Source organism: Ctenopharyngodon idella, chromosome 4 (genome assembly GCF_019924925.1).
Source record: "Ctenopharyngodon idella isolate HZGC_01 chromosome 4, HZGC01, whole genome shotgun sequence".
Classification (NCBI taxonomy): Eukaryota; Metazoa; Chordata; class Actinopteri; order Cypriniformes; family Xenocyprididae; genus Ctenopharyngodon; species Ctenopharyngodon idella.
In genome coordinates, this window is record NC_067223.1 from 12,538,719 (window position 1) to 12,565,717 (window position 26,999).

At 39.6% G+C, this 26,999-nt stretch overlaps 2 protein-coding genes and 1 long non-coding RNA gene across 4 annotated transcripts; 1 reads left to right on the plus strand and 2 right to left on the minus strand.

Moving 5' to 3' along the window:
- Nucleotides 1-1,808: 1,808 nt before the first annotated feature.
- ccdc3a (coiled-coil domain containing 3a) lies at nt 1,809-10,197 on the minus strand. The gene is made up of 3 exons (XM_051892476.1): nt 9,221-10,197; nt 8,424-8,598; nt 1,809-2,656 (listed from the first exon to the last, which is right to left on the minus strand). Exons 1-3 carry the CDS (start codon nt 9,586-9,588, stop codon nt 2,369-2,371), a joined length of 831 nt encoding a protein of 276 aa, XP_051748436.1. The 5' UTR covers nt 9,589-10,197; the 3' UTR covers nt 1,809-2,368.
- Nucleotides 10,198-11,792: 1,595 nt separating this feature from the next.
- Nucleotides 11,793-18,734, plus strand: optn (optineurin). The gene is made up of 14 exons (XM_051892472.1): nt 11,793-12,029; nt 13,157-13,318; nt 13,598-13,791; nt 13,893-14,039; nt 14,117-14,181; nt 15,116-15,226; nt 15,315-15,393; nt 15,571-15,686; nt 16,012-16,161; nt 16,274-16,358; nt 17,108-17,263; nt 17,408-17,550; nt 17,635-17,720; nt 17,812-18,734. The coding sequence occupies exons 2-14, from the start codon at nt 13,186-13,188 to the stop codon at nt 17,916-17,918; spliced, it is 1,572 nt and encodes a 523-aa protein (XP_051748432.1). The 5' UTR covers nt 11,793-12,029; nt 13,157-13,185; the 3' UTR covers nt 17,919-18,734.
- A 1,503-nt stretch (nt 18,735-20,237) lies between these two features.
- On the minus strand, nt 20,238-22,320 carry LOC127511568 (uncharacterized). 2 transcript variants are annotated; one of them, XR_007930073.1, is made up of 3 exons: nt 21,482-22,320; nt 21,353-21,403; nt 20,238-20,360 (listed from the first exon to the last, which is right to left on the minus strand). It is a non-coding gene; the product is annotated as an uncharacterized LOC127511568 (long non-coding RNA). The 2 variants fall into 2 exon arrangements; XR_007930074.1 differs by having other exon boundaries at nt 20,238-20,386.
- Between the last annotated feature and the right edge of the window lie 4,679 nt (nt 22,321-26,999).

Genomic DNA, 26,999 nt, shown 5'->3' on the forward strand with positions numbered 1-26,999 from the left:
CACACTCTCGAACGCCTCCACATGAGATATGACTCCACTGGGTCTCTGTAATATGGAATAAGAGAAATATTTTATAAAGATTTGGGATGTTTTTAACATTTCTTTCAACTGCGTTATGCATGCAGAGTTTCATTACTGGAAGAATTGGGGGTGTATAAATGAAAACTCATGATGTGAGAGAGAGTGTGTGTGTGTGTGTACACTTGTGCAACTATCAGTGAGGACCGGTTTGAGTTTTCGAACATGGGAGTATGGACAAAGAGAGTAAATTGAGGACATTTTGGCCAGTCCTCACTTACTGAGGCCCCTTTAAAGGTTTAAAGGTTAAGTTTTAAAATAAAACAGATTATAAATCATACTAAGTGATGCTTTCTGAAAATGTAAAAATGCAGAAAGTTTCACAGAATTGGACTCAGACACATGTTAAACACATTCTCTCTCCCCTTCTTCCATCTCAATCTGCTCAGCAGATGAAAGGAGACAATGAGTGAGGATTTGCTGAAAAGCTGTCACTGGATCGTCTGCTTGATAACTGAACCTGTGATGCATTACTATCAGCTACTCCAGAAAGGAAGAATCAGATGTAATGTAATTCAGTGTAATCACAGTATCTGATCGTGTGTGTGTCCTCACACTTACCTCTGATGTAACACTGTAAAGTGTGTGTGTGTGTGTGTGTGTGTGTGTGTGTGTGTGTGTGTGTGTGGAGTGATGTATCCATACGGGTCTTCTATATTTGCTCTTTTAGCATTTTTTGTTTGTTTGTTTTGCACTGGAATATGCCCTAAGCTAATTTGGAAATGAGAGTCTGTCTAACTTTAGATGTATGATTTAAATTTTGATTTGATAAAAAGTGTTTGATTTTGATCTTGACTTTAAGACAAATATTTTTTCAAAAGTTTAATTGAATAATTGTAAATGCATCAAAATCACCAATGTTTCTTTAAGAGGGCAAATGAGCGCCGCCCCCCTCTAAACGCACTTGTTTTATACTCAGGTTTACTCATTCTGTCCATCCATCTGCACAATCTAATATCAGCTGTGTCAGACTTCACAGAAGTAGGAGCTAATTGCATATTTTTGTGCTAAAACTTGAGTTTTAAGATGTACAGTGAAATTAAAGACAAACTAAAAATAAAGATAGACCAATCACAATTCAATATACAAATATTATGATGACATCGCTGCTGCCTGTTACATCTCGAACACTGAATATTGTAACAATTTTCAACTTGTATCTTACATTTCTTACATCATAAGGGGAAATTACAGAATGCGATTAAAACGCAGGTCAGTGTATGGAAGGTCAAAAGGTTCAAAAACACGTTTAACAACAATTTTAACACGTCAACAATATGTGAAATACGTGTATTTCACGTGTATTTTACATGTTAAATACGTGTTACAACATGTATTTAACAAAACACGTATTTAACGCATGAAATACGTTAAATATGTTGTTGACGTGTTAAAATGCACATGTTTTTGAACCTTTTGGCCTTCCATATTAGTAAAGTGAGAAAAAAACGCAAGGTCTAGAGATGTGTTTTGTAAAAATTTGAACTTGATGTCTTGACCGCCGTGTTTTTACAACGCGCATCATGCACGACACGCTAAAAAAGACGCAAACTCAACGGTCAAACGGGTTCGTCTGTCACGTGTTTACATCAAAAAACAATGGAAAAGTAGCGCAGTATAATGGAAAAAATGCATATGAACCAGCTAATGTTACTATGAGTGTCAGTGTATGCCAACGGGGATTTTTAAAGTAATACACTGTAAAGCATGTTTAAATGTGCTACATGTGGTAACATCTAAATTAGTTGGTTTAATTCAAAATAAAAGTCACAAATATTTTTTATATGACAGAATTAGCCCAAACACATCAGGTTACACTAACAAGTCATTTTTAAGAGTCAGTTCAGAAATAGCTGTTCTTTTTTTAATCTTAAATTTCTTTAAAAAGCATATCAAGTTTAAGCTTACTTGATCAGTGTCAACATGAAAATTATGTACAAAACATCTTTAGTTTACATCAAGCATTTGGAGCTAAATTAATTGCCGTGGGGAGAACAAAAAATTCAAATATAAAGGGATTTGAAGACTGCCCTGCAGTCTATATGAGTCAATGCACTGCAAAAAGTGATTTTCTTACTCAGTGTATTTGTATTGTTTTCTCCAGTAGATATTTTTCTCAATATCAGCATAAATCACTTTTATTTTGATCAATTTATCAGAAAACAAGACTAATTGTTCAATGTCATCTTGCTTCTTAAGTAAAGATATGTGAACTGGAAAACAAGACAAAAAAAAAACAGAGTAAGAAAATCACTATTTGAAGTGTGTAAAGGTGTTTGTGTGTTGGAGCTCACAGTCCATGTGTGTATCTGTGGCGTGAAGAGCTGTGTTGGGGTGGAATGGCATTGAGGTGATGTCCTGCACGTCTCTCTGCTGTCTTCAGGAGCTCTTGTAGCTCCTGGCGTTCCCGCTCTGCGCGGCGGGACATCCTCCGGGCTTTCCTCAGAGAATGCCTCAGTTTCCCCACTCGTTCTTTTAACTGTTCATTCTTCCTCTCCAGCTCAGCCACACGCTCCTGGAGCTGTCCAACCCGCTCCTCCTCCTCGAACAACACCTTCTGCACGGAGGAACACAGCAGCTGAAAGAAAAACAGACAGAGACGGTCACTCGGGGGGTCTGTCCATGCATTGATAACCTGACCCAGTGGAATCAAGGTCAACATATAACATGACATCATTTCCAGCCTCCGTCAGCCTTATTATTTCCTGTTGAGCTCTGCCTTTCTTTTCTGGGCCCCAACACATGGCAGCATGTGTGTATGATGGAGGCAGTTCAAAAGTGACATGCTGTCATGCCCACGGAAGACACAAGTCGAGGCATGCTGAGTGTGTGTGTGCATGTGGAGTGTGTGTGATTGCATGGCCGCGTCTGTGTGTATTTGAGCGACGGGAGGCCGCATGCTCTCCCTGAACAGCGGAAAGGTCTAAATCCCTATTGTAAAGAGCCAAATCTGAGTGTTACATGATGTCAGAAGTCGCCACATGAGCTAATTGCACAAAAAAATGATGCTGACTGTGAACATAAATTATTATGAAAGTGAATGGAGACAGATGCTGTGAAGTTCAATAATCATTTTTCATTGAATAATGACTTAAATTTCAGTCTGTTCAAACTACGACAATGCATTTTAAAAAGTAATTTATTCGTGTGATGGCAAAGCTGAATTTTCAGCATCATTACTCTAGCCTTCAGTGTCACGTGATCCTTCTAATATTTGCTGCTCAAGAAATATTTCTTATTATTATTAATGCTGAAAACAGGCAGCTTTTTTTTTTTTTTTTCAGGATTTTTTTTATCAATAGAAAGTCAAAAGAACAGCATTTAATTGAAATCTTTTGTAACATTATGAATGTCTTTACTGTCACTTTTGATTAATTTAATGCATCCTTGCTGAATTAAAATATTAATTAACCCCCCCCACCCCCACACCCCAAACTTTTGAACTGTAGTGTTACTAAGTTTATATAAGTTTATATAATATGTTTGTGCACTTTTTAAAAGCTATCCTGGACAGAAGAGCATGCAGAGAAATAAGGTGTGATGAGAATGACTGTTGTTGTGTCCTACTGTCCAAACAAAACACCCACTGCTGTAACAACAACAGCACTGTCCAAACGACAGCTCCTCCAAACTACATGACACCCAGAGACAGGCAGGTGGACACCAACACACCTAAAACAACACACATGCTAAAATAAACATCTCTACTCATTAACAAGACCTTATGTTTGCTCTTTTGCTTGTAAAACTATGTAAACAGCTATTTAGCAATGCAATTTTATATAAGATTTCTTCTTAATGTGTATTTACAACCACAAGAGCCAAACATAGCCTGCTTTGCTTTCAGACCCAAACTAGACCCAGATGTGGTGGTCAGTGAGTCATCTATAACAATAGAGAGTGTTTGTAGAAAAGAAAATGAGACAAGAATGCAGACAAACACAATGAGAGAAGAATGAAGAAATGGAGAGAGTTTGGGCAAACATTTGGGTTTAGGGATATAGGCTTTGAAAGTTAAAAAAAGAATTTTGTAATTGATCTGGTAGGGAACAGGAAGCCAGTGGAGCTGAGTGAGAAGGGGTGTGATGTGGTCTGTTGATCTGGTACGGGTGATAATCCGAGCTGCAGAATTCTGGATGGATTGGAGGCGATGGAGAAGTTTATTTGGGATGCCAATGAGGAGGGCGTTGCAATAGTCAATGCGGGAAGTGACCAATGTATGAATATGGAGCTGAATCGGACAGCCATCAACTGATATAGTGAATGGTTGGGTTTTGGAGAGTGTGGCCTTTGAACCAATGAGGAGAACCTTGCTTTTATTTCCATTGAGTTTGAGATGATTGAATGACATCCACTTGTATACAGGAGGTAAGGGCAGAAGGGGGTAAAGAGGTATTTGGTTTTGTGGAGAGATAAAGTTGGGTATTGTCGGCGTAACAATGAAAATTGATCCCAAAATGACGGAAAATGTTGCCAAGGGGTAGTATGTAGATCAGGGGTGGGGAACTTTGATCCTGGAGGGCCATTGTCCTGCAGAGTTTAGCTCCAACCCTAATTAAACACACCTGAAGCTAATCAAGGTCTTCAGGATTACTAAAGTTACAGGAAGGTGAGTGTTTTTTTCAGGGTTGGAGCTAAACTCTGCATGACAATGGCCCTCCAGGATCAAAGTTCCCCACCCCTGCTGTAGATGATAAAAAGTAGTGGTCCCAGCACTGAACCCTGAGGGACACCATAAGACAGACATGACATACAGACAGACAGACAGACAGATAGATAGACATATTGCGTAAACTCTACATCAGCACAACATGAGACCTCCTGTTAGACCTTCTTGCAGTCAAAAGCTTCTCGTTATTAAAGCATGGATGAAGTTGAGCAAGTTTTACTCAAGCTCTTCAGAATCCATACATGATATTTGATGAAATACATTATGCATTCAGACATTGTACTGCATAACAAATGCAATGGTGTTTTTTGCATTTGTGTGAATCAGATTAGAGTTTAATGAGTATAATGGGTGTTTAAGATGGATGGTACAGGAAGCAGGGGGTGACATAACTAACAGACACCATTCTGGCTACAGTCACAAGAGCACAAAGTCCCTCAGGCAGCCTCAATCCTTTTCCCACAGGAAAGCTCCTGTGTAAAACAGCTCTCATTATCTCTCTGAGGTTCCCGGGCCTGATAATCACCCCCACCTGTTCCTGCAGCACACACCATCATTATCTTTATCTTTTCTCACCGCTGTGTCTACGCATCGGTCTCTCTTTCTATACAGATGTAATTAGTGAAGTGTCCCTGTATGTCTTCTATGATCTGTAATACTGGAATAAATGTAACAGTATTTTAAAAAAAAATGTTTAGGGTTCAGAAAAGTAATTAAATTGTTTCGAACCCAAATATTCCTTTATTACATATAGACAGACCGACTGTCACATCTGTTTAGCGCAGTGGACACCTGTTAGAGGAACTCTGCACCTCCTCAGGTCACTGCTTCTAACGTAGACATGCATGAACACACTTCTGATGGCTTAAGCCCTGGGTATTCTTTAGTCGAACGCACATTCTATACTTCATTTGACTCGTACACATACACAAGCGTTTGACGCATGAACAGTTTTGAGCAATCTCTCGCCACGAGTTACAACCCATGTAATTATCTTTGTATTCTTTCATGCTAGAGTTGTACAAATGAGGGTACTTTCTAACCTCTTCGCACAATCTCTCGTCTATGTAGGCCTCTATTGTCACTGTAGCTTGCATGCGTTCCGGATTGTTCTGTTTATGCAGTTTTTCTTTGTCTACCTTGTGAATCAACTCCCCCAGGGCACGGTTGCTACCTTGTGGATAAACGAATTACTGCAAAAAAAAATTCGCATGTGCAACCTGCGCATACAAGTCGAAATTCGTGTCATGCGCACTGTACACTGACCCTTGCGTATGTGTAAGCCCAAAGTCTGTGTTCCACACAACGTAATTTTCGTCATCAGGTGGCTCTGCGGACTTCGCTACTATATAGTAGGCGAAAAACAGTATGTGACAAAAGCAGTATGTCCAAATTCACAGTATTCATAAAAGAGTAGGTTAAAAGTACCAAGATAACCAACTTCTTCTGGTGAGATTCTGAAGTGTGTATACAATGGACACTTTACTATCCCATGAGGACACGGGAGAGGATTTATGAATGACAGTGAAGCAACGCAACTGACACTAGTCACATGATATTGACAACATGGCGAATGTAGTACGTCCGGCTTACATTCATACTACACACACTAATACTATATAGAACACACTTTTTTAGCGGTTGTGAAGTGTGCTTATTCAAAATAAGCACCTACTCAAGACAGTATGCGATTTTGGACGCAGCCCACACAGACGGTTCATGTACAACGGCGCATGTGCAAGCAATTTGAGAATTTTCCACGTTCACGGTAAAGGGAGAAAGGCAGATTCCCACTGGTTTACTTTTTCATTTTCTCTGTTGATATATTACACTCAAATCTAAAACTGTCAACTCTGAGCTGATGACTGTTTTCAGTTAGTTGAAGTGACTATTTATCTGTACATTCAGGCACCTCATTGTGTTTGTCTGAATATAATTATTATTATTCCTTTATTTAACCAGGGGAAGTCATATTGAGACTATAGTCATAGTCTCTTTTTCAAATGATCCCTGGCCAAAGAAAGGCAGCACTTAAGAAATGTATCAGCACCCCATAAACCATACTACAACACCTAACAAGGACAAAAGTTAAATACAACAACAAACAAAATATGACACAATAACATAATAACCAGGACAGGCAGAAAACAAAACAGAACAGCAGTCTATATACAATCACACTTAAAGCTGAAGGTTTCTGTGACATATAATTTAAAATCATTAAGTGGGATAACTAGCTTCAACTGTTTCTGCAAAGCATTCCAGGTTGAAGGGGCATTGTAATGAAAGGCAATTTTACCAAATTCAGATTTTACAGCAGGTATAGTAAAAAGAATGCTATTTTTTTATCTAAACCCTTCTCTCTAGACAGCAGACCACCGTCCGACTAATGAGCAGCTGTGTGTTTGATGTATTTGAATGTACAACAGGCTAATCTCATCAAGGCAAACATATTTGCCACCACTTGATACTCTGTGTGTGTGTTACATCCACACATCCTCCCACAACCTCTGAGGACCTCTGACATTCCTCCCATTCTGCATCGAACAGTCCACATCAAACACGATTTATTTTTCCTTTCAAAACCCACCACCGTTTCCCCAAGAGGATGTCCACATGTCCAGCTGACGTCCCCCACACTCTTTCTCCATCTTTTTATTTTCTATCTCAGCTTTATTTTCAGTGGCAGATGTGTGTTTAGGTGGGATAGGCTGTCTGTGAGTGTGTGTGTGTATGTGTGTAAGGTAGGGCAGCTCTAGCTGGGAGGTCTTTAATCCGGCCTCTATCGAGCCGAATGAACTCTTGAATTACCTCAGCCTCCTACCGTGATGAACAGTCACAGTCGTCAATACAAAGACCACCAAAGAAAGGGACTTGTGTGGCTAAGTATGTGGCGTATGAACCATTTACCCATGAGAACCTGAACATGTTACTTTCATATTATTCTCACTTCCTGTGTCACAAGTTTTTGGCAGCAGCCAACCAGATTCCTCGATTCGTTATTACAGCAGTTGTGTTGTCTTCAGACGTAGCCGTGAGACATGTTCTGTGTTCAACATATTTTGTTGATCCTAGAACAACATTGCTGTCCAAAAATTTTATTTTAACCCTATCCCTACTCCTAAACCTAACCCTACCCATAAGATATCCCTAAAATCAGAGGGAAATTAGGTGAATAACACTGATGTAGAAGCACCTAACCCTGGTTGTATGCTTAAACTTGACATAAACTGTTAGCTTGTCCCTCAAATCTGATTGGTTGACTTGAATGTTGTTGCAGGATCAACAAAGATGATGATCCAGGAACATGTTGTACTTGGTGAAATCACATTCAGTACCACTGGAATGGAAATTGGCTGCTGTTTTACTGTTAAAGCCCAGGTAAAAATAATGCAGTTGTGCATGCAGACACTCCTGTCTTCAAAAAAAAAAAGGCCATTTACGAGCGTCTTGAATTTACAACAGAGTCGTTTCAAAACAGAACATGATGCAAAGCTCACGTACACATACTGATGTTCACCTTTAGCAGATTTATGGCTTTCAGTTCTCTTGTCTTGACAAGATATACAGTTTTCTGCATGCCAATGTTAATTATACATCGTTCAGTCATGCTTTATCTCTGCCACTCTAATGCATATTGAGCCCATCTGTGTGTGTGTGTTTATTGGTGTCGTACCCTGCTGTCTTCCTGGCTCTCCCAATCACTATTAAAGTTGTGCACCGTCTGTCCGCCAGAGCAGTTTGAGAACTGGAAGAGGCTGGAAAACAGTCGTCTGTTATCCAGCGTGTCAGGGAATATGGCGTCCTGGAAGTTAACTCCATGAGGGAGAATGTTGTAGTTTTCATCCATTCTGTATAAGATACACACAAATGTTTGTTTGCATATACTGTACTTGTGAGTATGTCTTATTGGCTAGTTTGCCTTTAAAATTATTTAAAAAATATATATATTAAAGTGACAAAAAATTAATTCAAAGACTAAAAAAAATAAATAAATAATAATAATTTCAAGTCGGAATAAAAGCACTTGCAGTTCAGTATGTGAGTTAAATGATTCAATAACCGGCCCGATTTTTAAGTAGAACCTGTTCGAGTCAATCGTTCGGGAATCGGACTACGCTGGTGCCGCTGTATGTTTCTGATTAAATAAAAAGAACCGGCTCATAAGAATTGTTCGTTTTGACTACACAGGTCGCGTTGTATATTTTGTTTCACTAAAAGAACCAGCTCATAAGAGTCATTCGTTTAAAATACACTGGTCGCGCTGTATATTTTGATTCACTAAAAGAACCGGTTCATAAGAGCCATTCAGTAGCGGTATACTGTGCTGAACGGTAATTCAGAAAAACAAATAGTAAAATATTTCAGGTGGAAGAACACAAGTTCGATAATCGATAGCGGAAATAGTTATTTTTTCCAACTTAAGTTCAGAAAAATAACAGGTTCTTTGTTTCCAAATAGAAGTGAACCCACCTGAGGAAGAATATGTAGGAGTTGTTTTCCATCACGGTGTGTGACTGACAGCTGAAGTACCCGAGTCCCGTGAGGTTGAGGCGCGAGCCCGCTGGCACCTCCAGCATGCTGCCCCACGCCTGGTCGCATAGCAACTCCACCTCCGCCGCGTACAGCAGCGCGTCCTCTGCGCGCTCGTGCTTCTGGTACGGCAGGTAGTTGTACAGACTGGACGCGTACGGCTCCTCGTGGATGGCCAATACCTTGGCGTACACGATGATCTCGGCGAGTTCAGCCCGACAGCCCTCGCTCAGGGGTCGCCACTCGCTGGGTAGTTGGCATGCAAACGCGAACCCGAAACCCAGCGTTAGCAGAAGCGCAAGGTGCATGCTTCCCGTGCCAGTAAATATACCCACGCGTAAAAATTGCTCGTTCACGGGTTCAGTGGATAGGCAATGCAGTGAAGGCACCCATGCAGCGGCCCGGGGTCAGTTACATAGTCCCGACCTGTTCAGACTGCTGTAGGTTCACAAATAAGAGTTCCCACGTCCTGCTCCTCCTCGATCCATCACCCCAAAGTTTGTCTCAGGCCAATCGGACGCGCTGGAGTTTAACCAGCCAATAGACGCGCTGCATCCACTAGCCTCACTGCTACATTCCAGGACAGTGTTTGGACTCATTTTGTTGTCTTTATTGATTATACACAGGCATAGACAGATCACTGCCAATGAGAATTCACTTTCACCAAAACCGCTCTGAAGAAAAATACATTTTATAGATTAGGAAATAGTGTACGTTTATGGGCCCTTGACTTTTCAGTCATGAAAAAGTTTATTTTATTATGCATTTTATTTATGCATCTTTACACTGAATTTTGAGCAGGCACAGAGCAGCCTTAACTTGTCTGTGTAAAGATGCATTTATAACTATCTTTGAAACTGAAAATCTTGTTTAAAATAGTGTTTCTCTTTAGATTTTTCCCCACAAATAGCCTAATAAAGGTGTTAAAATCATACACTGCTCAAAATGCTAAATTTTGCCAAATTTACACTCCAAAGGCGGCACAGAAGTGGAAATTAGGTGTCTTTACACAGACTGTTTAATGCTGCTCAGAGGTGGCATAAATGCATAATGGGTCTTTTTTTTTTTGTCCAAAGGCCTTAATAATAATAAAAAACAAAGATATGACATCCAAAATTGGTAAGGTAGTACAACTAGATAACCTTTTGGATTCAATAAAAGTTTTTAATTATATTTTGCTACATATAAAGGTACTTTAAAGATTTTGAAGTGTCCAAAAGTCATTCGGTTTAACAGTCCAAAGGCCAATACAGCCATTTCATTTGTGTTTAAAATATCTTAAAATGTAATAAATGTATATATATTTTTATTCTGGCATGATTTTATAACATCATATATCAACATAGTGCAAAATGGTATTAAAATTATGTGTAGAAGTCGTTGCTTTGATATGAGAAAGAATGTCCGGAAAAATAAATTTCATTGATGTCATTCGGATTAACCAATATTAAGGGACCATTTTGGTCAATATCATGTGACAGGATGTGACATCATTCAGGCACCTGCAAAGGACCACACGGTCGTGAAGCAAAGTAACTAACTCTCTTAACTATTTGAAAAATTAATGTTTTCACTTGCTCATACGCATGTCCCGAAACATCAGGTCATTCAGTACAACCGCTATAAAACATGGAAAATGCTGTAATATTTTAAAAACTTGTACTAAATATAAAATGTTTGATTGTCCTTTTGCTAGCTAGCTAGATATCAGCCTGTTAGCATTGTTTGAAAATATCGTCATTTGGTATAACCAAAAGTGTCATTCGGTAAAACTGAAATTTTGGTTAAACCGAATGACTTTTTTGTTGTCAAATTTTTTTTGTAAAAAATGACAAAAGCAGTGTTAACTGATATATATATATATATATATATATATATATAAACACAATCTAATTGTTAACACTTAATAAAACTTAAAAATTAATTATATCTCCATTATGGGTTTTTTTACACTTTTAAAAACCTTATTCGTCAATGACCCATTTACACAACAGTTTTAACTGCATATTATTATACTAGGGGCTGAGGTGTGTCAGAACAAGCATAATTTAGTCTGGCTTTTATGCTGCATTGCATCTTTGCACAGAATTTTGAGCAGGCACAGAGCAGCCTTAACTCAGCTGTGTAAAGATGCCTTTAGTTTTAAATGCATGTAGCCTACATTACTTAGATGTTGTTCATCTCTGTCTCACTGGCTCCATCTAGTGTATCAACAAAGTCCTTACATGACAGGTAACTCAACTCTTAATTATAATAATAATTATGATGATGTAGCCTATTGTTACAGCTGTTGTTATTGCTATATTTGTAAGTGTTTTATGCCAAACCCATAAATAACCTGCAGTATATGGAAGGAAAGAGCAAGTCTGTTTCTTCGCCTACGACATTTCTTGTCACCATATAAATAGGAAATTATGACTCTTATACTCGAATCATAATAGGGGTGTCGAAAAGCCCCTCCGTTTGCCCCAGTTCGGAGAGCGTCATATGACCTCAGCAGGACAAACGCAGGGAAATCCCGGGCCGCGTCCTGACATCACCGTCAGCTGGTTCAGCGCTGTGAATAGAGGTAGTCTTACAGAGTAGAGCCTTATGACATTGGATAGACACTGACCTGTATAACGCTTACTGTATACAGACCAATCCTGCTGGATCACAGATCTATGCGCTCACCGCTCTGCACTGACGTCTGCATCAGGAAACGCAGCATTTCTCAAACAAGTTGGTGTACACAAGAAGTGAACGCTTGGTGAGTATCATAATGCTCTTAAATATAGCGTGTTGTTTTACACTTTACATCTTTAAAAAGTGTATTAATGTGTTGCGCACTTATGAAACATATCAGGGCGGAGATTAACGCGTGTTAGTTCATTTCTACTGCAAATGTCCTCGTTAACTTTCGTTTTTATCGTCCTGTGAAACGTCTCTGATGAGAACAGCATTTAGATTAGCGTCCAATCCTATGTGGAAACCAAAGTTAAACAGTTTACCACTCATACATAATGTGTGTGTTTTTCACAAGTCCATACAATGAGATGTTGAAGTTCTGCCAGTTCAGTCATAATCTACTCAAGCTCATGTCATTTAAATCTCGAATAAAGTCGTTTGAAGCCATGCGATAGCTTTCTGTAGGGTACACAACGAAATTGAAACCATTACTCACAGACAATCCTCCAAACAAGTAAAAATACGAATCAGACTCGAGAACCTTATCATTATCAGTTCGATTCATCGGTTCAGGTTTTTGTAATTTGCATCAACTGATAAGATATGACTTTTCATTTTTTGTTGAACTAGTTGTATTTTGAGCATACTAGTAATGCCACATAAATTGTAAAATAATCATAATTTCATTGCATATACATTGTGTAGTATATTAAATACAAAGTAATTACATTGCATGTTTTTTAAGATACTGCTCAACATTTTTCACCAGATCAAAGACATTCATAAAAGGACTGTAAATGTAAAGTTGAAAATGTAAAGTTGATGTCCCTGCAATAACAGACCGGTGTGCATCTATAAATTATTAATTCAAGCACATTGTGCAAGTTTGCTGCAACAATGGAACCACGAACTTCATATACTTTTGAAAATCCGGTGTTTAGATGATCCTGGTAAGCACTTGTAAACATGACGACATTCTTCTTCCACGAGGGGGTTTTAGTATAATTGAACCAACCAGATGACGACTTCAAAACTCCTGAAGTGTTTCCAGTTGAGTGTGCCATATGCATCAGATGTTCAGGCAGCGGTCTGTGACGTCTGAGGCTGAGACTAGTTCAGCCTAAGTTTCACTTTTCATTCTGTGCTGATGATTGCATATTTGAGTGCCATTCTTATGACTAAGTCATGTTGTGGTTTTTCATAACACAGCACACTCTAGGCTAACGGACACTGAAAACATGGCATCTGGTTCATCGATGATGAACGGGGACATCAGTCACCCACGCGGGTCCGGCCCGGGGAATGTGGGCAGTTTAGAGGAGACCCTCCAGCAAATGAACACTCTGATCAAAGAGAACAGAGAGCTGAAAGGTGAGATTTAAACCCCCTCTTCCTGGAGGCACACCAACCATATTTGAATGTCTCCCTTATCTGACCCATCTATTTCTGGTCTTGGGGTCTCACTAATTGAGTTGAATCAGGTGTGATTGATTAGGAAGAGTTCAAAAATGTGTACTGTTGGTGTGCCTCCAGGAACAGGGTTGGGAAACACTGATTTAAACAGCAGTGTCTCCTCTTTCAGTCATAATCACAATACATAAACACGCTCCGTCACGCAAAACAATCCAATGTCATTATGTGTATCAATAGAGGCCCTGAAACAGACAAACTTGTCCATGAAGGAGAGATTTGAGGGTCTGTCGGCATGGAAGGAGAAGCAAAAGGAGGAGAGAGACTTTCTGGAGCAACGATTAGAGGAGGCCAAAACCAGACTGACTACTGTGGATGCAGAGAACGAGATGCTGAAGAAACGAGTGGAAGAGCTGGAAAAAAGTGGAGCCGAGGTGAGCTAAACAAAAATAAAAAAAATGAAAATAATAATAATTCACACCACCCAGAAGTATATAATCAATTTAAATAGACTAAAGTTAAATATCTGCCATAGTGTTTACACACTGAACTGGAGGCAATGAGAGGACAGATTGGTCGTCTTCAGGCTGAGAAGAATGATCTGGTAGCATTGAACTCCGAACTCCAGCTCAAAATGGGACAAGGTTCACCTAGAGACTCCTTCATTGAGATTAGGATAGCTGTAAGTATGCACATACACACACAAACACAATGAAGGCATGTTGCTCAATTTGTCACTCTCTGTACTTTCTTACACAGGAAGATGATTTAAAAGTGACCAGAGATTTGCCCGATACACAAATGGAGCCATCTGCTTTCTGCATGTAAGCACTGCGAAATGGAAATCATACTGTGATTTTAATTTAAATGCTCCTGATTCACCAATTTTTTTTTAAAGCTATAGTTTGTGAGCTAGAAAGTGAGCTAGGTCTGATGAAACCTCTTTTAGTGACATTGCATCTTAAACTGAAAAACTGATTCACAAATACTTTTTTAAAACATGTTTAAATTTCTTTAAGGGTTAAAGGGTTAGTTCACCCAAAAATGAAAATTCTGTCATTAATTACTCACCCTCATGACGTTCCAAACCGGTAAGACTTTTGTTCATCTTCAGAACACAAATGAAGATCTTTTTGATGAAATCTGAGAGATTTCTGTTCCATTGACTGCTTATGCAACTATCACTTTCAAGGACCAGAAAGGTCCTTGAAAAGAAAAAGAAAAAAGAATTTTTTTTTATAAAGCAACGCGAGTGCTTTGTTTGCACAAAAAAAAAAACAAACATAATTTATCACTTTATTTTCAAAATATTAATCTCCAACACGTTCACGAAAGCACCATGACTCATGCGTGTTGTGTTGATGCGAGAACGTGAGTTGTAGATTAATATTTTGTAAATAAGGTGGTAAATTGTTTTTTGCGCAAACACGTGGATTACTGCCTTTCTGGGCCTTAAAAGTGTCTTTACTGCCTTTCTGGGCCTTAAAAGTGGTAGTTGCGTGGACTGTCAATGGAGCGACAAAAAGCTCTCAGATTTAATTAAAAAGATCTTCATTTCTGTTATGAAGATGAACGAAAGTCTTACCAGTTTGGAACAACATGAGGGTGAGTAATTGACAGAATTTTCATTTTTGGGTGAACTAACCCTTTAAGGAAAGAGGGTGGGTCATCGCTAGTCTGGATTAATTATATAAACACAATAGAAGCATATAGTAGGTCCTCATTTTGATAACTAAGCACATATATGTGTGAACACAGGCCAAAGGCTGAGTCGGAGGAACAGACAGTGAGGCAGCTGCTTCACTCCCTCAGAGCAGAGACTGATGCGAAGGAGAGACTGCAGCTAGCGCTCCAAGAGGCACGTGGGAGGTAAGCCACATTTCACATACCCTCTCAGAAACAGAACTTAAGGTGTTTCGGCTTCTTTTACTGAATGCGCATATGTGTGTATTTGCAGAATTGCAGAGTTAGAGAACAGACTGGATCATGCTGACAGCAGCGCACAGACATCTCTCCCTTGTACAACTGAAATCAACGTAGGATAATCAGGCTTTTATAGCAGTCCATGTATCATTTTTTGAAGTAGTTATTCGATCAAAACATCCACATGGCTGTGGTCTTTGAGGACAGTCTTGTCTGAAATGTGGCAACAACTCAGAGTTTACATTTAATTTGAGGAAGCAACCAATTTTGTGTATGTTTGTTTTTGTCAGTCAAGCGCTGAGGTGAAGAATCTGGAGGATCAGTTGCTGAAGCTCTGCAATGAATTGAAACAAGCTCAGATCAAACTAGATGATGCTGAGAACATGAAAAGAAACCTGCAAGACAGGTCAGTTGTTAATGTTATATGCATCTTTTTTTTATTAAAACAATCATATATATAATGTATTTGGTTCCTTCTGGGAGTGCAAATCTAATTTCAATATGTAAGGTCACCTAAAGTTTAATAGCCTGTTGTTAGATGCAACAAGACAATGACCCACAGCACTCAAGAGGATTATATTTATCCAGTAATTTAATTTAACCTATAAATCACAGAGCCCATATTATCAGTAATAGTTTTTGGGGACGCATTTTTTTCTTGTAACTTAAGCTTGAAGCTTTACAAGGTCTACAGTGTTTCTTAGCTCTCCAATCTCCTGCTCTCTCTGCAGGTGTAAAGATTTGGAGCAAGATCTGGGCACCTTAAAGACTCAGCTTGGAGAAAAACAGAAGGTCCAGGCTGAGAACGACTGTCTGAAGGTTCAGATGGAAAGTCTCCAGGCTGCTATTAAACTGGAACAGAAGAAAACTCAGGATGAGAAGTGAGTGCATTTTTAACTGATTTGCACAGGGGAAATATAGCCCCAAGTCGATTGCAGGTGTTATCTAGATGTTTTCATAATAATCACGTCTCCTCTTATCATTCTTGGCCAGAAACAACCTAAACCAGCTGAAAGATGCCTATACCAAGCTGTTTGAAGACTACAATGAGCTTCAAGAGGAAAAGAAGAAGAAAGAGGTACAAAATGATGAAATCATCATTATGGATCAATTATTAAACACACTCTGTAATGGAGACTTTTGCATGGGGTTGCACCAGCTCCCATTTATTTTAGAAAAATGTAAAACTTCAGCCTTACATGCATTTTTGCATTTGGCCAGATGGTATGATTTAGGCTTAACTTTTAACTACAATTTTTGATATTAAAGGGATAGTTCAGCCAAAAATGAAAATTATCCCATGATTTACTCACCCTCAAGCCATCCTAGATATGAAGATATGACTATCTTCTCTCAGACTAACACAGTCGGAATTATAGTCAGAGGTTACGCCTCCAAAGCTGGTTATTATAGTTTATAAAGTTTAAATATGGATATTTTTCTTACAAAAACCCATCGCTTCGCTTCAGAAGGCCTTTATTAACTCCCTGGAGCCGTATGGATTACTTTTATGATGGATGGATGCACTTTTGTGAGCTTCAAAATCGTGAGCACCATTCACTCACATTATAAAGCTTGGAAGAGCCAGGATATTTTTCAATATAACTCAGATTTTGTTCGTCTGAAAGAAGATAGTCATATACACCTAGGATGGCTTGAGGGTGAATAAATCATGGGATAATTTTTAGATTAACTATCCCTTTAAGTAACTTTGCTTACAGCAAAATATTTTTATTTAAATAAAATTAGCTTTAAGGCAGTTCATTTTGTATTCTGAGTGTATTGGTGATTCATCTTTCTTATCTCATTGTGTATGTGTGTGATCAGGGTAGTGTATCACGGGAAGAGTACGATGACCTCCAAACCAGGTTTGCTACGGCTGAAAAGGCGCTGGCAGACAAACAGCTGAAGATTGATGAGATGAAGATGGAAATCTTCCAGAAGGAAAAGGAACTAGAAACTATCTCTGTTTTCCAGGCTCAGGTACAAACGATTGTACGGTGACATGGCTGACTGGCCGAATATAACGCCACGTCATTAATATTAAAGAAAAACTGTATCCTTCCACTCTTTGCCATCTGTATCATTATTTTTTTAAAGTAATTGTTTTTTTGTGTGCACATACAGGCAGAGATATATTCCTCTGACTTCTACGCAGAAAGAGCAGCTCGGGAGAAGATTCACGAGGAAAAAGAGCGTTTGGCCACTCAGCTGGAGTATGTGAAGAAACAAAACAGCCAACTTCAGGAGGAGATGGAATCACTTGGCAGGTACATCATAAACTTCAAACACTTACCCTCTTACATGTGACATCTGTATAAACTGAAACAAGATTTTTTTTTTTCATGCTTCAGGCATTCCATGAGCGAGATGCAAAGGAGACATGTGCCACGTGGGGCCAATCCACAAGGCCCCGCATCTCCACACCATCTGCAAGGAGGTAGTAGTCCCTTACCTTATTGTACACATTTGTGCTACTGTACCTTTAAAACTGCGAGAGGACAATTTACATAGACATCTTTCTTCCTTAGGCGATTGGCAGCAGCAGAATATTCCAGAACATGCTTGTCCCAAATGTGGGGAAGTCCTACCTGACCTGGACTCTCTGCAGATCCACATCATGGATTGCATCATCTGAGCCTGTTGCCTAATAACCACACCAGATCCCCCCTATATGTGAATGAGTGGTTTGATAGCTTTAACTTCAAGCACCATAATGCTTCAATAACACAGGTCTATAAACCCTGCAGCCTAAAAATACTGTACATTATCAGTGTGGGTGGTTTCAGATCAATAGATGTTAATGGTCGTGAGTGAGGACTTAATGTGTAGCTTTGGTTCTGACTGGTTGGATTAATCTAAATACGCCATATATAACAGAAACATTTATTTAAGCTGCTTTAGGACAATTTATCTATGTCGACTATTAAGAAAAAGTATATATGTTGCAGGTGGGCAATCATTGTGGCATATATTACACAAAAATCTATTAATCTGTTGTGGGCTAAATACATTACGCATTGCAAAAATATTTTTGTTTGAGATTAACTTTAAATGTTCCTGAGAGAATCATTTATTTTAAAGACTTGAAGCCTCAGTTAGTTAGTGGTTAAATATATTTTCATTATACTCTCAATGCCCAACATTATACAGGCAGAGATCAACATATTATTATTTGTTGGATCTGTTTAACTGTTAAAGCACTTTATCCTGTTTGATACGCATGGTTAGTGAGTTAGTAAGATTTTGGGTTACTTTGAATAAGTAGATTAACACCTACCTAAATCTAATAAATGCTTTTCTGAAATTCATAAAGATGTATATTGTCTTTGTCACATGGGTTCTATCAGTAATGTGTCTTGATGTTATTTTAGGTAAATAGTATGGCCCTGCAGTACATTGCATAATCTCATTGTTGAAATGCATATTAAAGGACTTCAATCAAAAATTATAATTTTGCTGTCATTTAACGTTACTCACCTTCCTGTCGAAATCCGTATGGTTATCTTCCGTGAAAGACAAAAATACTTGTTTTAAGTATGTAATGGTCTCTCTTCTTGTCGAGGTAATGAAAGTGATTGAGTAGCCTACTGGGGGCGGTCACGCTAAAAATGACAAAAAACACCACAAAAGTATCGTATAAGTGATCTGATACGATTCGTCCGCTATATTAATATCGTTATTAAGTCATATTATAGATTTATGTTACGAACAAACCTCAAATAAAGTCGTTAATCACTGATGAGCTTCGCCTCCTGAGAGCTGTTAACCGCTGCTGTCCGAATCGTGAGTGAATCATTCAAAACGATTCGACTCGAACGATTCATTCATGACATCGCCGCGATTCTCATGAACGCGCGACTTATACAGTATGGCTTCAGAATACATTAAATATAGTATTATATAGTAGGCTACTGACACATTTGTATGGTGTTTTTGGAGCTTGACAGTCCACATTCACATTTTTGCATTAACCAAGAGACCTTTAAGTAGTTGGCTTATCATTTAGGGATGTACTTGCTTAGATAGCCTATACACTACCCGTTCTGTAGAATAAAAAAGAGTGCAAAATGCTAATATTTACAAGTAAATGTGTGATTTGCACTTTAATGAGGGAATTTATCACTTGCTGCAAGTGGGAAATAAATCCATGTGCAGGAAGAGGAACGTGGCTAATATGGCAAAAACATTTGAGAATAAGAGGTGATTATGAATAAAGTACTTGCCTCTGCTTCTCAATTCACACTGCATTTTATTTGATTTATGGCTTTATTAGTAGTTTATTAATGCAACACTATTTATTTTTTTTAATAAATAAAAGCATTTTATTAAAAAGTAAATGAATATAGCCTTCTTCAGTCAATGCAAAACACAGAGTGACTAGTGAATACTGTTCAACTTTATTGTTATCAGGCACAGGATTTATGTCTCAAAGTAGCTTTACTTACTGCTGATTTAAAACAGGTTTAATTTGCTTCATAACTGTAAAACAGGGTTCCTTTGTTCAGATAACAAGTAACGGTGAAAGACCCATATTGCACCGGTCTGCCACATGTGCCCAAAAGATCATCAAAAACTAGGTCTTTGTCCCACACCTCCAGCTTCAGGTTATCACTTGTATTGCAGTTTTGGAAGTTGAACTCTTTAGACCATGTAGGATTAGCATTACTGCTGTGACGTTCTGTCTCCCCCCCATAAGTAGAGCCACACCAGACCTTGACATATGCATCGGGTCTTCCAATAAAATCACCGTCGAGGCCCTTGGCATTTAAGCCAAACACTCGAACAGCAGCGCTGGCAAAGTCCACCTGAGACGCCAGCATCAGCACGGCCAGAGACATCAGCCGAAAGACTGCCATGGCTGTCTGAAAGAACAATGTCCAATTATAAATACACACAAATATCAAAACACAGAAATAATGTCTAAAGGTGTGATGTAGTGGTAAAGATGGCTTACCTTGCTTGTATTAGGTGTTGTGTGCATGTTTTTTGATCCTAGCCTCCTTTATAATGTAATCGCCAACGCAAAATTCTTTCTTTGGTAACAGGTGGCTAAAATCCCATGCATATCTGTTATCACCTGTATTCACAGATGCAGAAGACAGTCTTGCTCAAGGACGGGACACAGAGTACAGAAGCAGAGTTAGTACATTCTCTTAAAGCATTTGTAGCTCTTTATCATGTTAGTTAAGTTAGATTTGGGGCAAGTTACTTTAACTGTGTCTGTATGTTAAAAGGGTCATGGACTGCATTGTTTTATTGTTTTATAATGTTTCCTGGGGTGCACTTATAATGTTAGTATGCTTTTTACATCAACAAATGTGATAATTTAGTAATTGTGATAATTTACAAATTGTGATAATTTAGTAATAAAAGGCATTTTTCCCACCCTGATTTTAGCCCTCTTATTTGAACGCTCTGTTTCAAGGGGCGTGTCTGCTGTGAGACTTCAGTGTAAACACCCACTGCTGTGATTGGCTAACATCTTTGCATATGAAATAACTAAGTATTACTCTCTCATCAACTTTTAGCATGTTTTTACTATTACAGCTACTATTACAGTTTAACTAATCGTGAGAAGTGTTGATTACAGCATTACACTTAAATCTATGGCATTATATTGAGATCGTGGCATGAAAGGTTGCAGTGATGAACATTGTAGCTGATCACAGATATCTTGTTGAGCGCAGGAAAGCAGTGATCTCATCTTTGCAGCTCAATTTCTGCACACTAACGAATGCTTTCATCATAACTAACAGTGCAAGCGCGATGTAACTAAGAGATTCGTTGAATAAAAAGGGAGTCTAGAACTCAGTCACTGATAAACTCGTGCTGTTTGATTGACAGCTCCAGCGATTGTAAAGGAAGCATTCTTTGATAGCTTTCTATATATAATTTAATCACTGTTTAAATAACAGATTATTTTTTTTATCCTACTAAGAGAAACAACATGAAGTTGACGTTGACCCTTTAGTCACTGGTTTGATTTACTGACACATCGACAAAGAACATCTGACTGTACATGAAACATTACACATCAGATCAGGCATTAGAATTAACACAGTTACTTACATGTTGTTGCATTACTGTCGAGTCCATATCATAAAAGTCTGTTCGCAAAGCCTGCGCAGAAATACAATCAATTTACCAAAGAATCCACAGTGAAATGTACCGAATACAAATAAAACTAGCGTGGCTGACCTTGCAATGAAGTAGGCGTTGATTTCTTCTGCGGACCCCGCGTTTCACCTATCTGTCATAGATAGGCACATTCCAGGATCAGTCTTTCGCTGGTCTGGTGTCAATGAAGGCTTTTATTGGACTAACAAGGAAGTTTTCAGTTCTTGCAGGATATTTTTATAGTACAATGACCTCTTATATATCAAAAGCTCAAGTAGGGAGACAGTAGGGAGTCGGTGCCCTCTTGTGGTGCACTTTGTGAATTGTGATTATTTTAACTATTGTGAACACAAATTAAGCATGTCAATCCAACTTTGATTATTATTAATATTTTTTATAGTAAAGTAGCCCATTTAAGAAAAGAGTAAATCTCTCCGACCCACAAAACATCAGCTCCCGAATTCACTCACTTCATAGTGCACTGAGTTGCCATGTGCTATTAGTGAATAAATGAGTGATTTCAGACAAAGCATCTCTAAAGGTGAAGTGCAATTTCTGCATCTTTAGCGCCACCAAACTGAATTGAGCATTTAATGACAAATATGTGGTCCCAGCCCAAACTCTTGCCATTGGTTTTGATGTACATTTGGAAAACGCTGTAAATGACCCTGTAAGTTTTATTTCCTATCCAAGGCTAAATTGTGCACACTAGTATGTATTGTGAGTGCACATATAGCCTACTTTTTATTTCAGCAAACAGACTAAAACATTTTGTTAAAAAGCAAGGTCAGCAGAGGGTAGATTTTAATGAACATATCAAGGTAAAACATGTACAGTTTTTAGTGCTGTTGTACTTTATCACTACTGAGCTTCTTATAAAGGATGTTTGTCTCAAAGCAGCTTTACAAAGTGCTGATTTAGAACAGGTTTATTTCCCTTCATACCTGTAAAACACGGTACCTTTGTTCAGATAACAATTAATGCTGAAAGACCCATATTGCACCTGTCTGGTACATGTGCCCAATTTATCATCATAATTCAGGTCTTTGTCCCACACCTCCAGCTTCAGGTTGTCATTTACTTTGCAATTTGGGAAGTTGAACTCTGCAGACCATGTAGGATGAGCAGTATCCTTGATATATTCTGTCTGCCCCCCAAAAGTAGAGCCACACCAGACCTTGACGTACGGATCGGGTTTGTTTCCAGCAGCATCACCGGTGAGGTCCCTGGCATGTAAGCCAAACACTCGAACAGCAGCGCTGGCAAAGTTCAACTGAGACGCCAGCATCAGCACGGCCAGAGACATCAGCCGAAGATCATAAAAGACTGCCATGGCTGTCAGAAAGAATACAGGTTCAATTATAAATAAGGTTTACACACAATATTTGAAACGCAGAAATAATGTCTAAAGGTGTGATATAGTGGTATAGACGGCTTACCTTGCTTGCATTAGGTGTCGTGTGCATGTTTTTTGATCCTAGCCTTCTTTTATAATGCAATCGCCAACGCAAAATTCTTTCATTTGGTGATCAACAGGTGGTTAAAATCCCATGAATATGTGTTATCAGAATTGCTGACACAACTTTTTTCCAAGTAACAAATTGTAACAAGTCAGCAAGACTGCACGTAAAAAATGAATCTGTAAAATAACAGAAAAAGTACTCGCAGCTTATTATTAATAAGCAGTAATTTTACAGTAATTTCCATTTACCCTAAAACACAACTCAATGAAGTAAAAAATTCAAAATACAGGTAAAGCACCTGTAAAAAAATATATGGAAAATTCCGTTGAATTAATATAGTACATTATGCCCTATTTTTACTGATTTTGTTTAGTATATAAAAACTATTTTAATAATTCACTGTCCTAAGCCAGCTACAAAAGCAGGTTTTTCATAAGCAGAAAACTCATTTTCTACCTCCAATTTAATACTCTTTGCAACTGCAGAAAAAATCCAAAAAATTCAATCATTTAAGTTTGTTGAAAACTTATCCAAAACAGAATCATGTCTTCATGCAAACCCTAGTGCATCTTTAGAGCCATGACATCCTTCTTACTGTTTACACATTTTACATAATGTGTACATGGTATTTTGATTGCAAGAGATACTTTTTGTTTTGGTGGCATTGGCCAATTTACTGACACAAAAACGTCTCAGGTTACGTATGTAACCATGGTTCCCTGAGAACAGGGAACGAGACTCTGCGTTTACCGCTATGGGGAACCGTCACTCGTGACAGGTGTCCGAATGCCAAAGAATCACCACTCCAATCCTATTGGCCGGCGACAGCCTATGACGTCATCATCGCGCGAACCCGGAAGTATAAAAGAGCACCTGGGGAAACAGTCAGTACCTACTTGTCTTGAGGGACTGTTCAGCAGGCAGCCCGAAGCATGGCAAGGCAACGCAGAGTCTCGTTCCCTGTTCTCAGGGAACCATGGTTACATACGTAACCTGAGACGTTCCCTTTCAAAAGGGAACTCAACTCTGCGTTTACCACTATGGGGAACGAAATACCCACTCCGCCATGCTGAAGGAGAGTGCATGCCAAATGACAAGACAAACGTCCAGCAGTTTCAGGGAAACGCTGGGAGCAACTCACCCTCGGGTCATGCAAGGCTGTCAGTGACAGCATTCCCTACGGCCAACAGCCCAAGCTGAGCCTAAAAGAGGCCTTCCGCAGAAAGCCTTCCAAGGCTGCTCAAGCTTCTGGGACCAGCATTCCTGTGGAAAAGTGGTCCCTTAAAGGGAAATGAGTAGCCGAAAGGAACCCCGGCCAGTCACTAGAGGGGAACAAAGTCACCCTCAGCGCCACCAGGGAGGCCGAACTGATTTGGCGAAGGACAAACCTAGTTTAGGCCAGCCCTGTCTGTTACACAGAATCTCCATAACGCATTCTTCAGAAAAGAAAGCAGGTAAGAGCGACTGTGAATGAACAGTAAGCAACTCAAACCCATGCACAGAGATGGGCATCCTGGAGAGCAGAACTCAGCTGAGTGCTATAAACCCTCATATTGAGGGGAGTATAATCCGCTCATCCTAGGATCTACTCAGTGTCTGACTAATGCACTGAGGAGGCTGTGCGCCAGAAACCCTGATACAGGGGAGCACAAACCAGCCTGGGGCTGATCTCAACGGGAGACTTCATAGAAGTCTACAACCAATGACCAGCTTAGGGAGGTAAGCACAATTACACAGACAACTCAAAGGGAAGTACGAAGCTCACCTAACAGATAGACCGTACTGTAGGCACACAGTCATGGAGGCCGGAAAGGGGCCTTCAACATAACTAAAGTTCTAGATAAAGAACTACATATCACTCCAGAAAACTCAACCACATGGTGGTATTCCAAGGGCGGCCTATAAGGCCACTCACCTGAAACCTAACATGCTGGGCGCACGACCAACCATGTGATTAAGTACCTGTGAGTGCCCACAAAACAGTCCATCCAACACAATCCAACGAGCAGTGTACTCGGTAAAAGAACCTTTTACTCTTTAAAGCAAGAGGAGTACAACATACGCCATCACACGCTAAAGAAGGCCCCGCAGACCTATAACCTTAGCAGACACGTGGCATCAGCTCGTGGCAGTGTTATCAAGCTCCAGTTGGGACAAATAACCAAAGTGCAAAGGAGGTTAATAAGTCACCCAGAGCCCTGGCCAGCCAGTGGCATAAAATTTCCTTTACCCTTCTTAGTAAAGAAGTGTAAATGGTACATGCCAGTATGTTCCTAATGGAGGCCCAGAAGGCCTACCTGTCACACGCGGCGGCAGCTAGCGGCCACTAAAGTTCTAGGAGCAAAATAGAACCAAGTTATAAACAAGGTAACTACTTAGCTCAACTAGAGCTAAAGGAGACCATGCTCAAGGAAGTAAATGCATAAAAACTGAACAGCAGAGCGGTTTAATACAAGAATTTACCCTGAGAGGCAAGACACTCAAAAATGTACTCAGTAAAAGCACCTTTTACTCTCACATTGAGAGGAGTACTTAGCCAAACTCCAACATGATACACAGGAGGCCTATAAAGCCTATGACTTGTATGCACGTGGCGTCAGCTAGTGGCAATCATGACTTATCCATGGTGATGAGTCATATAGAAACCAACCCAACTGTGCCAACATGAAAACTGAAAAGGAGGCCTGGCAAGGCCTACTACTCTTAGCAACATGTGGCGCCAGCCAGTGGTCATAAATGGGGACCAAGCTCAAAGGGGACCAGCTCTAGACCCAACAAAATAATTGTGGTTAACTAGCTACAACAACCTGAGCTAAGAGCTAACACATTCCAACAGGCAATGTACCAAAAATTACATGGTACAATAAATACGCTAACATGGTCTAAGGGAGGCCTACAAGGCCTACCACCTCAAACAACATGAGCATAAGCCTGAGGCAGTGCTAAGATACGTGAGCAAACTCGCGATCATATACCAACAGCACCCGAGGTACAAGCTGTACTTAGAAGGAGGCTAACAATAAAGAGCCAACAATCTTTACAGTATATGTAAAACAGCTGCTGTGGTCACGATCGACTGGGAGCTAACCGAGATCATCTTAAATTCTAACCAGAATAAGACTCTCTACACTCAACCTGAGTGTGCAATCCAACAGGTGATGCACTCAGTGAAACACAAACCCTAGCCGGGGAGTACAACAAAACACCACGTTCTTAGATAGAGGCTAATCACAGCCTGCTATCATAGCTTTGTAATACTTGCCATCCAAACAGGATAAATGCTTTCACCAGACAGATCTGTAGATCTGTGCTGAACCCTTGAGAACGGAGGCTAAAATACTAGCATCGTAGCTCAAACTTGAATATAATTCAAGGGGCTCACGGGAAGGCATTATAAGGCATGGCAAAGTTCTAGAAAGTGGGGCCTAGCAACACTGCATAACTTATCTCCTCAAAGATAAGGGCCTACCACCTTGGAAAAACAGCACCAGGAAGGCTAATAACAGCCTATAACCTTAGCTGTTAACCTCACCATAGCACCTACATAATAATGAAGGGGAAATGGGCATACGGCCAACAACTCCCTCAGGAGGAGGCCAGAACTAGGAACTATACAACCTAACAAGGGATAGTAATAATAAGGGTGATGTAACAAACAAACACCTAAACTTAGCTCTAGCCTAGCCGCTAGCTAAGGCCTACTGGGCCAAGCAAAGCCTGGGCTTCATTTTAAATCCTTCAGAAATGAGGAGAAAATGAAGCACTACAAACTAACAGTGCCAGGTGGCCGATAAAGGCCGACCTGCACACAAATAACTGAAGTGACATGTGCAAACTCAAATTAGACTTAACAGTATTTAGCTGAGAAGCTACTCTAACACAGGAGGCTAAAATCTAGCGGCCACAATGCGGCCTGCATGAGCATCTTTTAAGCCTAAAAGTACTTTTCACTATAAAGCCAGAAGGCGGGCCTTCAGAAAAATATTCATCATGGGCCCTACCGTCAGATTCGGATCTGAGCGGGATGCATGATCTAAATGCTGCGGAGCGCGCCCTCGCCTCCCTGAATTTTTCAACCACCGCCTCGACGGAGGTACCGAAAAGCTCAGTAGGCGAGACCGGTGCATCGAGGAGAA

Excerpts from the sequence above, each read along its gene's own strand:
- optn (XM_051892472.1), top strand. The coding sequence starts at position 13,186 with ATGGCATCTGGTTCATCGATGATGAACGGGGACATCAGTCACCCACGC. Across the intron at positions 15,394-15,570 it reads CTTGTACAACTGAAATCAAC|TCAAGCGCTGAGGTGAAGAA; the intron begins GTAGGATAATCA and ends TGTTTTTGTCAG. Across the intron at positions 15,687-16,011 it reads AAAAGAAACCTGCAAGACAG|GTGTAAAGATTTGGAGCAAG; the intron begins GTCAGTTGTTAA and ends CTCTCTCTGCAG.
- ccdc3a (XM_051892476.1), bottom strand. The coding sequence starts at position 9,588 with ATGCACCTTGCGCTTCTGCTAACGCTGGGTTTCGGGTTCGCGTTTGCA. Across the intron at positions 8,599-9,220 it reads TCCTACATATTCTTCCTCAG|AATGGATGAAAACTACAACA; the intron begins GTGGGTTCACTT and ends TATCTTATACAG. Across the intron at positions 2,657-8,423 it reads AGAGCCAGGAAGACAGCAGG|CTGCTGTGTTCCTCCGTGCA; the intron begins GTACGACACCAA and ends TTTTTCTTTCAG.